Source organism: Natrix helvetica (genome assembly GCF_964273705.1).
Source record: "Natrix helvetica genome assembly, chromosome: 2".
Classification (NCBI taxonomy): Eukaryota; Metazoa; Chordata; class Lepidosauria; order Squamata; family Natricidae; genus Natrix; species Natrix helvetica.
Window position 1 is genome coordinate 121519992 of NC_138552.1, and position 15135 is coordinate 121535126.

Genomic DNA, 15135 nt, shown 5'->3' on the forward strand with positions numbered 1-15135 from the left:
GAAGTATATTTTAATTGTATCATTATGTAAATTATCAATATTTCTTAAACATTTTAATGCATTTCTTGATATCTTCTGTAATTACCTGCCCATGATATATGGGTCACACAATTTCCTTACATATAGTTTTACCAAATTAAAACATTATTTCATTATTATATATGACTAATTCCTAATATGTTTCTGCAAATTCAAGCAATGATTTCAGATTACTAAAAACACTTCTGCTGAAATCACAGCAGAGTTATTAGAAAAGAAGAGCTTCTATACCATTCTCAAAAGTGACTGTTTCTCAATAAATATGCTATCTTTGTATAGGCTAATATAATTTTTGGTGTGATTAAAATAACACATACACCTTGTTACATTCCTGGAGTAAACTCTTAAATATATTCTGTACATTATATTACATTATCTCCCTGTGTCTGTATAAATATAAATATTGATTTTACCTTGTTTGTAATTTTTAAACAATTCTCTCCTCCAGTGTATTGCTTGGCTTATAGACGATTAAATAACCTATGTTTGCGCCTTCTCCCTGACCATCCTGAACTTGAACATTTGATATGGACCCTTTTTCATCACACACTGCAAAATGAATATGAACTGATGAAAGACAGACACTTAGACCAGGTAATATATTTGACTGGATGGGCTCTTTTACTATTTTACCTTTTTTTAATTTAGATTTTTCCATGCTTAAACAATGGCAATTTTACATAACATTATGTTACATTACATTGCCTTAGGCCTATCAGAAACTTGATGATAGGCAAGCAAAAAGAAATGATAATGTTATCCCTTCAGTCATGTTTGTCTCTTGGCAGTTCTGTGGGTCAGATCTCGCCACATCTTTCAATCTTGGACTGCTTTGAGCTTTTCTGTGCTCTGGCTGCTGACAGCATTGATGGTGTCCAGCAACCATTTCCTTTTGACAGCCAGGTTTCCTTTTTTGCTAACTCTTCCAAACATAAATGCTTTCTTCAGTGAATTCTCCCGCATGACATGGCCAAAGTATGCGAGAAACAAGCAGTAACACACAAATGGTGAGACAAGATTAGAGGGAGTATGAATCCATTATGTTCCTTCAGGATTATTTATCGTTGAAAGCTAGTATCCCTATTTAGAGTTGTAAATTTAGGAACTAAAAGATTCAATATCATTCCCAAGTTTGGCATATAATTGGTGCTCCATATCTATTTCTCATGTTAAATATCTACATGAATCTTTCTCAGGTTGCTGCCCCAATTATTTTGGAGTACAATGTTTAAAAGATTTTGGTTTTTTTGTTAAAATGGTATTTAATTTTACATTGTGTTATTATTCTTATAATTTTATTACCTTGTTATGTTTGTTATTTCAACTTTTTAAATAAACTTTACATATTTTTAAAATTAAATTAAAATTAAATTAAATTAGCTCCAATAGCTAAGGTCTCAAAGCCTTTTCCATTCCTGAAAAGCCGGGGCTGAACTTTTTTTAATGACGAATTTTGATGGCTCCTCTCTGTATTTAAACAGATTATGATGTGTTCCATGTATGGCATTTGTAAGGTGAAGAATATTGATCTCAGGTTTAAAACTATTGTGACAGCATACAAGGAACTCAACAATGCAAATCAAGAGGTATGGGACATTTTTTAGCATTATTTGTATTTAAACTCTTATTTTGTCTTGAGTACCTTTGCAACAATAGTAAGCAGCCAAAAGCTTTTAGACATCACTGATTTATGGATATTACCCCTGACATCTTCTAGCAGTTGTGGCAGGAAACAATTTTATTAACTTGCCTTTCTGCTAGCAATCAGAAATATTCACCAGATTATTCATTTTGCAAGAATGCCACATGTTCTCAAAATTCCAAATGAATATGTGGTCAAAAACTAAGTATAATGTCAACATTAATCAGTATATCACTATATCCAAGCATGAGATGCCAGTTAAAAATAGTTTCCTCACATTTTATTCAGCATACCACCTGTCTAAAGCATTTGAAAAGGATGATTCAAGAAAAGGTGAAATTCACTGAACAGTAATTTATAAATTATATTTTTAATTCATTCAGGACCAAACATTTTCTGAATAAATCATCATCAGATTAAGGAAGCTAACATTGTTGGGGGAGGGAGTGTGAGCATGAGAATTTTCCAAAGAAGGAAAATCCTGTACAAATTAAGTATAACACAGATATCAGAAACAGATATAGCTACTGGAAGAAGTTATTATAGAGGCTTATGCTTAAATTTCTAATCAATTTCACCTAGACATTCAAGTGTGTGTTGATCAGGGAAGGACAATACGATTCCATTATAGTCTTCTACAACATGGTATTTATGCAAAGACTGAAAACTAATATTTTGCAATATGCTTCCAATAGGGTAAGTAATTATGCACCTGTCCTCTAATGAATATTTCTCAATAAAAATTGACAAATCCCCATAGCGCTAATTTAAAATTTCATCTTCCAGCCTCCAACATTAACACCCATTCCTCACATTCTACAGAGCCCTTATAAGTTTTCTAATTCTCCTTTACGTGTTTCTGCTGGAAATAACATCTATGTCTCACCTTTGAAGAATCCCAGCAAATTTTCTGAAGGGCTATTGTCACCCACAAAAATGACACCCAGAACAAGGTTAGTAAATTATTACTTTAAGCAACTAAATCAAACACCAACCTAAGCTAGATAGATATTTTTCAGTTTTAATAGAAGTGGTCACACTCTGCTTGTCTTCCATTGTAGGAAATATCTATTTGATTAGACATAAAAAGTTGTTTGTACAATCTGCGCACTCTCACCCTCAAAAGAAATCTTGATCCCAAAGATTATATATGTATTCTATATAGACATTCTGAATGTAATGTGAATGGCATTCATAGTTTCCTAGATTTTAATGTATTTGTTAGTGGGCTAATAGAGCCTCATTTGGACTTTCATCTTGAGCTGTCTATGGGGGACTTCTAATGAGACTAAGGGAACCATAGATTCAAATAGCTAATAGGGAAGAGTGAGCAGTTCTATCTCCCTTTCTCTTGGCTTGCTTACTGCCATCCCTGCTGCTTATTAGTAATTGCTATTTTGCCGATCTGACATTCACGTAGCTGGCCTCAATTGCTGATGTGAACAGCAGCGCCCATTCTTGGTTAGAGAGGGATCCAGTTTCCATCAACTAACAACCCCTTATTTTGCTGCAGTTTTTACCCATATTTTATTGTAAAATATAGTTTTTCTGAAAAGATGCTAAAAAAAAAATCAAAACCCCAGAGCAGTGAAAAATAGTGCTCACAGAAACACATTAACACTGGGCTGAAAGAGAGCTTGCCCCAAAGAAATAAAAACAGATCTACCTTATCCTAATGCTAATATGACATTACTCAACACAAGGGCTAGAGAAACTGTAGGGCACCAGATGGAGCAAAGAAGATGGAGCTGTTGTTTGAAAGGGAATCTGCCCTTCCCCTCTTCGCAAAAGTTCTGTAAATAAGCAAGCACTTCCCACCCAGTTTAAGTGGACTGCTTCTGGGCAGGTTTTAGGGCATTCTGGCAGATAAACTCACTGGCTGACCAGAGAAGCTTATTTTAAAGTAAAACCTGTGGAGGCTTGAATATTTTCCTAGAAACTACATATGTGGCAAAACATGAATGAGAAGACTGTTTCACAGAACTTTCATGTATTTTTCTGATTATTATTGAGAAGAAAAAACATTTCAGGTACAATTATGTTTAAAGGTTAAACCACATGAATATGATTTGAGTATTTAGAATTACCATTTTAGATTTATTGTCAGAGAAGGTATCTATTCCATCTCAAGCTGAAAATCATGATTAACTCTAAAAAAATTGGATCAATAAAACTCAAAATTTATCTTTATGAATCTCCAAAAATTGAGGCAAAAATCAAATCCAGATTAATTTATCTACATATTTGAATAATTTCTGGATGGGCTTTTGACTTTGGTATAATCAAAATTTAATGAGTGCAACTCCTTTTTAGAATATTTCCTTTTGGCTTTTCTGTCTTCAGAAAGTGGGTCCTGTTGAGGCATTGGGAATTAGTAAGATAGATATTAATATTATTTATATACAATGTTTTTCCTGCCCCCAAAATACGCCCTAGCATGGTTTTTTATGCTTGTGCCTATATATAAGCCCTATCCCCAAAATAAGCCTACTTAAGAGCCTGCGCAGCTTCCCGGCTGCCCATTCTGTCTGGTTGTTTGTAGTGCCTTGGCCGCAAGCTGGAGCTGCTTGCCCCGACACCTGCCTTGTGGCGGCAGCACCAACACCAATGTACAGGAGCCCACCCACTTCTGCTTGCTCATGGCTGCAATGGAGGAGACTGAGCGGTGTGCCAATGCCACAGCTGAGAGGTGAGGCAGGTGTCGGGGCGTAGATGGGCTGCTCTGGAGGACCTGAGGTAAACCAATGGTGGGATGCATGGAGCAGCTCCAGCACCCCCACATGACGGCCAAGGCACTGGCGTACCGCAAGGCCTCCTGCCCCACCAGGAGCAAGCAGAAGTGGGGAGAAAGACCCTCAAAAATAAGCCCTAGTGCTTATTTTGGGGCCTCAAAGAAAATAAGACCTGATCTTACTTTCGGGAAATCATGGGTAGTAATACACTGGACAATGTTATATAAATTGCTTTATATAAATATAGCTTTTATATCTATATAGTGTCTAGTCTCAAATGTCATTTCTAGAAAAAATATTAAATATATTTTTATCTTGTCCCACAGAATATTGGTTTCAATTGGTGAATCCTTTGGGGTATGTTTCCTGTTTTGAGTAATTATTTAAATTACATATATTTAATTATTTAAATTATATTTAATTATTTAAATTAAATATATAAATTTAGCTGAGGTTTTAAGTTTCTCCTGATATTTTTTGATGAAACATAATCTAAAGTTATAGTTGACACTGGAAGAAAAAACAAGGCACAAGGGTTTATGACCCAGATGATCAAGGTAAAGCAGGCCTTTATTGCTGTAAGTTCCAACAAACAACCCTCTAACGACCGTTAAGGCTCCACCCCACGCTACCCTAAAGACAGCCACCCTCTCTTCCTGCAAACAACAACCCATATATAACAAAAAAAATCCACAGAGTAGGAGCATGCTCACAATCTGAGTTCCAGAGTCCCAAGAGTCCATCCAGCTAAGTGAGTTCACAAGATACAATGTACTCCACAAGGCAGTCAAGGCACGAAACAAAAGCAGGCCTCAGGGCAAAGCAAAAGGCACGAGTCAAGGCCGGGGGAGTGTAAGCCAAAATAAAAAATTGTTCCTGGCAAAGACTAAATCCCCATAGCTTATCATTAAGTCAATCCATTCCAGGTGTTCCTTATGATGGAGAGTTGGGGCAACCTTCTCCTGAGTAGCCTCACAGCCCTTCTCCGAGCTTGCCTATGCTCTGCACAGGCCCTCATGCCCTTGGATTGAGGTGGGGAGGCAGCTGTTCCTCATCAGAGGGGATCTGCTGCTTATCAGCACTGCTGCTTGTCAGCAGCCTATCCTCCCGTGTGTCTATGAGTGCAGGTAGCTCTCCATCTGGTTGACCCCCCCCCCCCAATGCCTTCGGGACCTGGGACAGCATTGTCCTCAGCCCCTGGCCTCTCTAAACGTGCTACCCCCATTGGACGGTCACAACTCCTTCGAACCAGGCTCCGAAGGGGCCAGGACACTAGGTTTCCTCTTGCCTGTTTTTCTGTTCTAAAATTACCAGATGTTTTATTTCCACCTATTAGTAAAGAACATACATTCATTAGTAGGAAAATGGTTCAAATGGGACCATAGGTAATGGTTGTGCAAAAAATTGTAGAGCCAGGGAGGGGCCATTCAGCATCCACATTTGTTTTGCTTTTTGAGCCGGCTCATTGTCCTCAGTTGTTCACCTCTCCTATCTGCCCTGTGCATATGCGCATCTGGAATAGGCCCCAGCTGTCCCCCTTTCCTACTCATCTCTGACTCCAAAGGCAGCTGCCTCTGGGCCTGGAAAATGCTGGATGGCCCTGGCTCTATCTCTGTCCGATGCTGAGCATCTATCAGAGCCTTCCCCAGGCTCCAGAACTATATATATACTTTATGTAGTCTTCAGGGATATTCTGGAATGAAATAAAAAAATATTGCCATTTCTTTAAGCCTAGTGGCTCCCAACCCACTTTTAAGATGCAGCCAGAAATAGCCGTCTTTGGGGGGAAACAGTGCTAAGCTTCAGCTTTTTAGTGCTACGCAATACAGCAGAGCAAGATCTGTTTGGGTCGGGAGAAAGATGGCTTCTCCTACCTTAACAGAATGTCAGAATAACAGAAGTGGAAGGGGTCTTGAAGAGCTTCTAGTCCAACCCCTTGCTCAAGCAGGAAACCCTATACCATTTCAAACAGTTGTCCAATCTCTTCTTAAAAACCTTGAGTGTTGGAGACAAGTCATTCCATTGATTAATCAAAATTAATTCCTTCTTTCTGCCAGAGACACTCAAAAAATTATAAAGCTGTTACTCTTGGTTGCTCAGCATTCTGAACAAGCGCATGCATAGAGACTTGGAGTATGCAGTCAATTTGTTTTAAGGGCTCCATTCATATTTTCTCTTAAAGGAATTCCAATTAATACTTATCCATCCATATGTAAAAATAAATTATTTTTTAATTTAAATTTTAAATTATCTTCCTGGTATTCTAGAGTTCTGAAAAGTTTCAAAAGATAAACAAGATGGTATGTAACAGTGATCGTAATCTCAAACGGAACGCTGAACTAAGCACCACTCCTAAGCCTTTGAAGAGATTGCGTTTTGATATAGAAGGTCAGGATGAAGCTGATGGAAGGTGAGCTGATTTCTGAATAAAATAATACAGGTCTGTATTAATGGCCCTATCTCAGTATCTAGGTTCATTCATATAGAGTTTTGGCTTACTATGTGGAAACCCATCTCTGCCATCTAGTCTATGGCAGTAATTTTTAATGAGATTATGGTGAAAAAAGAGACATGATTACATAGTCATCAGAATAGTTTAATTTTCATTAAATTTATATGTGAACTCAATATAATAAACTTTCATTTTTGGTGCATGTCTCTGCATTTCATTGTATTGCAATGATTTGTGCATAAGAGAATGGTTGGGTTATATAAAGGGGGGGGGAAATCAGTTGATTTTATAAAATGGATTATTTTATTAGTTTATGCTATTAGTCCTGAAGCCTGCCTGAAGTCTGTCTTTTGGCATATCCAAACATATGTGGACAGGCAGATATTCCCATGCATCTTTGTACTAAGCAATGGGACATCCCCAGGATTGATTTTAACCGGGTTTATACCTTTAGGTTGACATGTTGTAGAAAATGGAATTGGATAGGATATTTGTTATATATTTGTAAGAAAAATCTCACTAGTCCAGTTGGATGCAGTGGACAAATTTCTCTATTATTTGCATCATTTATTCTGTTTACATATTGATATCAGATGGGTACAAATACTATTAGCATAATATTGCTATAGACCAGGTATGCTCAACATTTTACTTGCTTAGGCTGTATTGAGGGAAAGGGAATTGTCCTGGGCCTATAAAATATAAAATGGTTCATTGCATAGTTGGCCAAATGTTGATACTGGATTTGGCATTTTATTTACCTATCAAGTTCTTCCCAGCAGCCTAATAGTATTAGGAGATAACCCCTTTTCCAGTTCATCCTGGAGAAACTCCAGGACCTGAGGAACAGATGCAGTGGAAGGCATGATGTCCTTGGTCGAGCACCAGATACAGAAAGTCCTCCATATTGCATTATAAATACGGTCCGTCGAGGACCTCCTAGAGGCCTGGATAGTGTCAATGACCCTGGAGGAGAAACTGTCTTGTCTTAGAGCGCCCTGCTCAATCGCCAGGTGGTCAGCTGGAGCCACTGAGGTTCCAGATGCTCCAGCGATCTCTGAATGAGGGATGCTCTGTCCGGCGGGATCCTCCACGGTCGCTCCATGGACAAGGCTTGTAGGTCATAGAAACAAGGCCGCCACGGCCAATGAGGGGCAAGTAGGATGATTTCCACCCTGATGGAGATGAGTTTGTGGATGACCCGGGCTATCATTGGAATCGGTGGAAAGGCATATAGGAGTCCCCCGGGCCAGGGATAACGACGGGCATCCATCCCCTCTGCACCTGGCCTATGGAACCTTGTAAGGTACCTAGGCAGCTGTGAATTGGTCGGGGAGGCAAACTGGCCCATGTCCGGAACCCCGAAGCGCCACATGATCTTCTGGAAGAGATAAGGGTACAGTCTCCATTCAGCCTGGTCAATTGAGGACCTACTGAGCCAATCAGCTCGAACATTGTCTACCCCAGAAATGTGCTCAGCTGTAATGGAAAGGAGGTTACCCAGCAATCCAGTTCACTGACCTCCCTTATTAGCAGCTTTGATCTAGTGCCCACTTGCCTGTTCAGATGTGATTTAGTGGTCATGTTATCAGCCAGGATTAAGACATGCTGATCTCGGATGAAGTGATGAAGCTCTGGAGGGACAGGCGAATGGCTCTGAGCTCCAGCAGATTTATGCTCTGGGCTGCCTCCTCCATGCTCCACTGGCCCTGCGCTATATGTTGCTCAATGTGTGCCCTCCAGCCATGGAGACTCACGTCTGTAGTAATCGTGACTCTATTCTCCACATTAAAGTGGCACCCCTTATTAATGACTGGGGACCTCCACCATCTTAGGGGCCGACAGACCTCCCTCGGTATGGTGACCTTAGTCAGAGATGTGCTGGTTCATTTCTTTTGAAAGGGCAAAAGGAACCATTGCAGATCCCTGGTGTGTAGCTTAGCCCAGGGCACAATTGCAATGGTAGATACCATCTTCCCCAGCAGTTTTGAGAGAGAGGCCAAAGAGACCCTATTCTCCCTCTCGACCTGAGTTACCAGTTGCCAGAGGTTGTCCAGTCTCTCCTCAGAGAGAAATACCTGCTCCACCAACGTGTCAATCCAAGCCCCCAGGTGTAGAATCCTGGTGGTGGGAGTAAAATGACTCTTGTCTCCATTAATGAAGAACCCATAGGACTGGAGAACTTGTATCGTGATAGATAGCTCGAACCTGGCCTGGTCTAGTGAGCCTGATTGCACCAAAATGTCATCTAGATAGCATTGTAGCCAAACAGGTACGGTCCTCAGATGCGCAGCCAGTGCGGCCAAAATCTTAGTGAAGGCTCAAGGAGCCAAAGAAAGTCCAAAGGGCAAGGCTCTGTATTGGTAATGACAATTTACATAATAGAAGCACAAAAATTGACGGTGACCTGGAGGATGGGTACATGCAAGTATGCCTCCGTTATGTCAATTGAGGTAAGAAAATCCCTCTGCCAATCCTTCTAATATTGTTTGCAAAGAATGCATTTTAAGCCTCCTATACCGTAGGTACCTATTAAGCTGCTTTAAATCCAAAATAGCCCTCCATCCTCCAGAGGACTTGGGGATAACGAACAGAATGGAGTAAAACCCCTGATGTTGCTGGGCCACCGGCACCGTCTGGATGGCATCAATGTCCAAATAGCTGGATAGCTGAGCGCATCAGGAGTTGACTTTGCAGATTGCTGGAAGCAGGGGAACAAATAAAAAACCTGGGGGAGGGAGATGAACTCAAGGGCTAAACCTGCCCTAACTGTGGATCTGATCCAACTGTCAGAAGTGGTGGAATCACACTGATCTGCAAAATGTAGCAAACGGCCACCAATGGGACAGCTTCTGGTTTACAGTAGTATCGGTTTCCCGAAAGGGCCGTTTGGCCTGATTGCCCCTCTGCTGTCTATAAGCCTGCTGATGTTGGCGCTGACCAAAGCCGCCCTGTGATCGAAACCCTGTAGGGTTGTAATCCGAGCTCCGAAATGAACCCTGATACTCCTGTTACCTAAACTGCTGCCTTCTGGGGTAGGGGCCCAGGCGGGATAACCCTTTTTTTACTGTTTGAGGGCAAAATCTTACATTTGTCCTTTCCCTCAATTAATAATGGTGTGAGGGCATCCCCGAATAGAGCCCCCCTTTGTAGGGCTCAGCTGTCATTCGCCACTTATGCCTCATGTCAGTCTGCCATTGTCACAACCACAGAAGTCTGCGGGAGGCCACTGAGGAAGTCATGGTCTGGGAGGCGAACCTCGTGGCGCTAAGAGTGGCGTCTAAAGAGAATTGAACAGCGGCTATGATCTTATTGAGATCTTGGTGAGGTCTGGAATCACTGGCCAGGATCCTCTCCTGGAGCTGCTATAGCCAGAAGCGGCTGGACCTAGAGAAAGAAAATGCGGCTGTTAAGGCACGGGCAGCCCAGGCTGCCGCCTGGTGTCCCAGCTGGAGGGTCTGGTCAGTTCTTTTGTCCTCAGGCTTGAGGACCTCCTCTTGCAAACTAGGTAGCATGGTGTTGGAATAGAGAGGTGCTATTAGGGCCTTCCCGGTGGGCCATTGGAGAAACTTATCAAGCCCCTCCACTACATTGTAGAAGCGCATGTCGGTGGTGGAAGACACTGGGCCAGATGTAGGTGAAGACCATTGCCTCTGGACCATTGCCACGAACAGCTGCGGAGCTGGTATGGTGTCGGCCTCCAACTTATGCTCCGTGAACCAAGCGCTGGCAGAAGTGGTTGGCGCAGGGGTTGCGGGAGCATCCAGTTGGCCCCCCAGATCTGATGCGGCCTTAGTCTTACCCAAGTTTGAACAAGGCAGGTGGAAAAAGTCCCATACAGGTAGGATTGTCAGGGGCCGCACCTTCCTCCTCAGATAAGTCTGCCTCCCTGATTTCCCCTTCTTCAGAAATGGGGGATGGACTGTGGGGAGACCGAACTGATGACCGGTCCTCACCCCCTGCTGAAATTGCCTCCATTTGTGGAAGAACCCGAGGGAGCCCAAAAGATGTCCTACAGTCCAGTCGCAATGCCCTGCTTGATGCCTCTGCAATGATGTCCTGTAAATTGGGGCGCCCAGAAAGTATGGAAGGAATGGAAGTCATGGCAGGCACTTGCCAGTCAAGATGGAGGCCGGCCGCGGTGGGAGTGAAGGAGGCCTCTGAACATTTGGCCTGTGCTCTAGATGTAGCTGGACTGGGAGTTGGCAACTGTCCCAAAGGCTAGCTGTGTTAATCGGCAATGTCGGGCTGAATGGCCCTGAATTTGAGTCTAGGCGCAGCGGTGATCGGTGACCTGGGTGGGAGCTTACTGATTGGGCACAATCCAGCTGGGAAGAAGAGGAGTGGTGCTGCTGGTCAATGTTGAGATGCTTGACTTTGAACTCTTCTTAGGCTTGGAGCTCTTGCTGGCTTTGGAGGCCTTATTGTGGCTCCTGGCTCCCCCTCCCCCTTGAGAGGTAGAAGGCCCAGCTGGAGAGAAAGGAGCTTGTGCTACTGCCAACAAGCTTGGCCCCAGTGCCTGACAGTCTCTGTGTCGGGGAAGGGCCCAGGCACACTGCTGTCCACCATTTTGGATTGGTGTGGAATGCTGGAAACAAAATGGCGATCGTGCCTCCTCTGAAGCCGCCCTGCTGTCAAAGATGGCGCTTCGCGCTCTTTTCACTCTCTCTTGCTGTGCCCAAATGCCTCAGAAGCGGCAGGAACAACTGCTAGGGCAGAGGCATTCTGTCCGCGGGCTGCGCTGCTCTCCCGGCGGCAAAGGTGCGCCGTCAAGTCCTGCCGCCATGGTGCGGCTGTCAGCGCTCTGGCGGTGATGAAATTGAGCCAATCGCGACCCTGCTTGCACCCTTGCTGGTGCCTGCGGCTCTGAAGCAATCTGCCAAGTCCTGCTGCCACAGCACGGCTGTCAGCTATCAGTAATGAAATGGAGCCAATTGCGCCACCGCTTGCACTCTCACTTGCTCTTGCGGCTCCGAAGCTCCTGACAGGAGACAGTGTGGGGGGGAGAAGCCTCTGACAGGAGACAGTGTGGGCGGAGAAGCCTTGTAGCTACGGCTACTGAAACGGCTGCCAAACACCTTGGCGGTGGAGGGTCAATTAGGCAAATTTGCTGACAGTTCAGTGAGAGCGATTGCCACAGCCTGCTGGACGCTCCGCTTTCCTCCACTGATGTTAGTGCCTCAGTGAGGTGTGGGTCTGTCAGGCCTAGGCCATGTGGCCCAATGCTGCCATAATCCAAGCAACAGGTAACAGTCTGTTTATCTACTATAACAACAGTACTCGCAGAGTAATTTAGATGCAAAGCCTAATTAAAAGTAGAAAAACCAATCTATAGTGAGCAATGGGATAACACGTCTGTCCTCAGAATAGACTGACTCGAAAACTGGGTTGAACTACTTAGAGGGGCAGGTTATAAAGGATATTAATTAATTATTAATCAGACTCAGTCCAATCAGAGAATGGACAGTGTCAACCCATGCTCATTGGTCATTATAAGTATTCCGGTGTGAATTGCCATTTGCTGACTAGAGCAAATCTGGGCATTTTATGGCACACAGACATCCGGTTTGCAGATGGTCCCAGTCTGGTCCATGGTGGTGAGGGGGCAGTGGTGATGCTGCAAGGACAGGGTGGCAGGAGGTGGGACAGCAGCTCTTCACAACAATTCCACTTTCTCATGTAGACTCTTGATAAAATTAATTGCCTGCCCTGGTCTGGTCACAATTTATGTTCAGCACAGTTTGAAATCAAAACTGTATAAAATATGGAATTTATCTTCCCTTATCTACAGGGAACATCTTTCTGGAGAGTCAAAATTCCAACAAAAGCTTGCAGAAATGAGTAAGTTTTTATACTGCATGAGAATAATTATAAATTACTATTGGGGACAATTGAGGTGGTCTTATACAACAATAGGCAAGTTCCTCACTAGTGTCATGTATTTACTGGGCTTTGGGGCTAGTGGTTCCCAAGCATATAAAGCGACATGCTATAATACAACAAGCTCAGCTAGTCACTATTTAAATAGCTCACGTAAAAGGAATCTCCATGCATCTAAAGTACCATTTGGATTCTAATCAACCTCAGTATCATCAGCCTGTTCTTTAACTTTCCAGCACCTTTACTTTTCCTCTTCCCCGGGAAATCCCCCAACCTTGGATTTTCCCACCCAAAGTCATCTCCATTTTGGTCTGTGTCCAAAAGAAAAGAACCCCATTTCACTCCATATTTTGGCCACTTTTAGTTCATGCATGAACAGTTTTATGAATCCCTAACTGCTACATTTAAATCAAAGGTCAACGAGTAATACTTATGAGATTCCATGTTTGAAATAGTTTCAAATGTCATTGTGTCTTGTCTTTAACTTTACATTATTGTAATCTGCTGAAAGAATATCAAAATCCCCAAGATGTAATGAAAATCTAGGTACCTGCATTTCATGAGGATTATTTTTAATTTACAGATTAGAGATTAGCTGCTTGCATGTTTTCTGTTTTATTTTGCAAACGTCTTATTTAACACAGTTTATACTAACACATTTTAAAAGGCAGTACTATTTTTGTTTCTCTAGCATCTACTAGGACTAGAATACAAAACCAGAAACTGAGTGATGGTGCTGAAGTTTCAGATACTGTACAAAAGTGAACTGCTGTCGAGACCCAGGATCTGTACTGTAGCTTTGATTTCTGCTATGTTGTTTTGCATATATTGCGTAGCTAATTTAATTTAGTTGAATTTCATGTTCTTAGCATTTCATGCTATAACATAGCATATGTATTATCCGTTTAAGTGTTAATTTATACATATTAGTTTTCAGTAAAATTGATTTCCCAGTGCATTGTTGTTGAATTATATTACTTTTTCAGTTTTTATTCAACTACTGTTCGATATTCGGGTTCAATATACAAAATGCACTAGTATTTTATTAAGAATTGTCATTTTAATGTTAGACTTGATGCACTATTTATATGTTTGAGGTCCCCCTCCAAGGAACACCCAACACTGTATCAAAGAACCGCCTGCAGGACAGAGTTCTACAATAATTTATACAATTGGATTTATAGTCATTACTTCTGGATGCCTCCCTCCCCCCCAACTCTCCTGGACAGTGCATTTAAGTATGGTGTCTAGATCCAATGCATTAGATATCTCTGTTAAATCATATACCTTGCTAACATTTTTATCTTTTTTTCCATCTTAAAACTCAGGCACAAATTAGAAAATTTGGCAGCCTGGTTGAATTTTGTTATTTTATTTCAGCAAACCACAATGACTGCAACAAAACACCTACATTGTGCATGCTGCTGTCTCCTCAGCAGAGAAGTGTAATTCTGTAGCTGTCACTTGTCTGTTAGTTTTGTAATGATCAGTAGTCAGATTGCAAACTCAATATAGACTATGAAAATAACGTTCTGAAATTTTATTAACAGTACCTATTAAGAGTTGGCTAACCTAAACTATCATAACGATGTAGTTTGACAAATTGAGCATAGAAATATTCTGTATTCTAATAAAAATTAAAAGATTAATAAAATAATTTTAAAAATAAGAATGAGAATCATTAATAATATACAATGAAAATATTTAATATTTTTTATCCTGATGTTGAGTCGCCAAAACAATTTAGTTTATTGGCTTGCTAGCTATAATTTAGTAAACATGAAATAGAAAGCAATTAAACTTTCAGAAATATTTCATACAGTGAACTAAAACTTGGAAAACTGGCTGATGGAACACAATCCACATTCTCTACATTCTATGAATCTTGTGTTTTCCCAGTAAGTATAAGAAACTATAAGAAAATAAGCACCTTAATGTTTAAATGTGGTACCTTACGAAATATACTATTTAAATTCAAATTCAAAACATTTGATATTTCATATTTTATATTTCATGTTAGGAATGTAAGCTTGGATTAGCAATATATAAACAAGGATGGTAGTAGTTTCTTTAAATACTGCTGTAATGTGATTGGTTGCTGTTACCTCAAGCAGCCATAAGAGGGAGCCAGAATGACTGTTAGCTCTCTGTTCGTTAGATGCTGATCGGTGAACACTGCTTGTTAGACGTATCTTGAGTTACTGTGTTTTTGCTACTGTTAGCTACTTTGTGTACTGAACTGAATATATGATACTGGACTGTGTTCGAAGGATCATTCCTTAACTGAGAACATTGATAACTGACTGACTGAACCTTGTATGACTTGGATTTTAAATTGAACTCTGAATACCTCTATATTTCCACATAGTAAACTATTATTATTTATACTA

The 15135-nt window shown here is 41.4% G+C and overlaps 1 protein-coding gene across 4 annotated transcripts in view; it reads left to right on the forward strand.

Moving 5' to 3' along the window:
* Positions 1-15135, forward strand: part of RB1 (RB transcriptional corepressor 1) — an 80531-nt gene extending 65396 nt beyond the window's left edge. For 2 of the 4 annotated variants that reach the window (XM_081942188.1, XM_081942191.1), the window contains exons 20-27: positions 488-633; positions 1521-1625; positions 2264-2377; positions 2468-2634; positions 4740-4770; positions 6681-6823; positions 12657-12706; positions 13437-15135. In XM_081942188.1, the coding sequence (XP_081798314.1) occupies positions 488-633; positions 1521-1625; positions 2264-2377; positions 2468-2634; positions 4740-4770; positions 6681-6823; positions 12657-12706; positions 13437-13510 (830 nt within the window). In that variant the 3' untranslated portion in view covers positions 13511-15135. The remainder of the gene's footprint in view (positions 1-487; positions 634-1520; positions 1626-2263; positions 2378-2467; positions 2635-4739; positions 4771-6680; positions 6824-12656; positions 12707-13436) is intronic. The other 2 variants (XM_081942189.1, XM_081942190.1) reach the window with 2 other exon arrangements.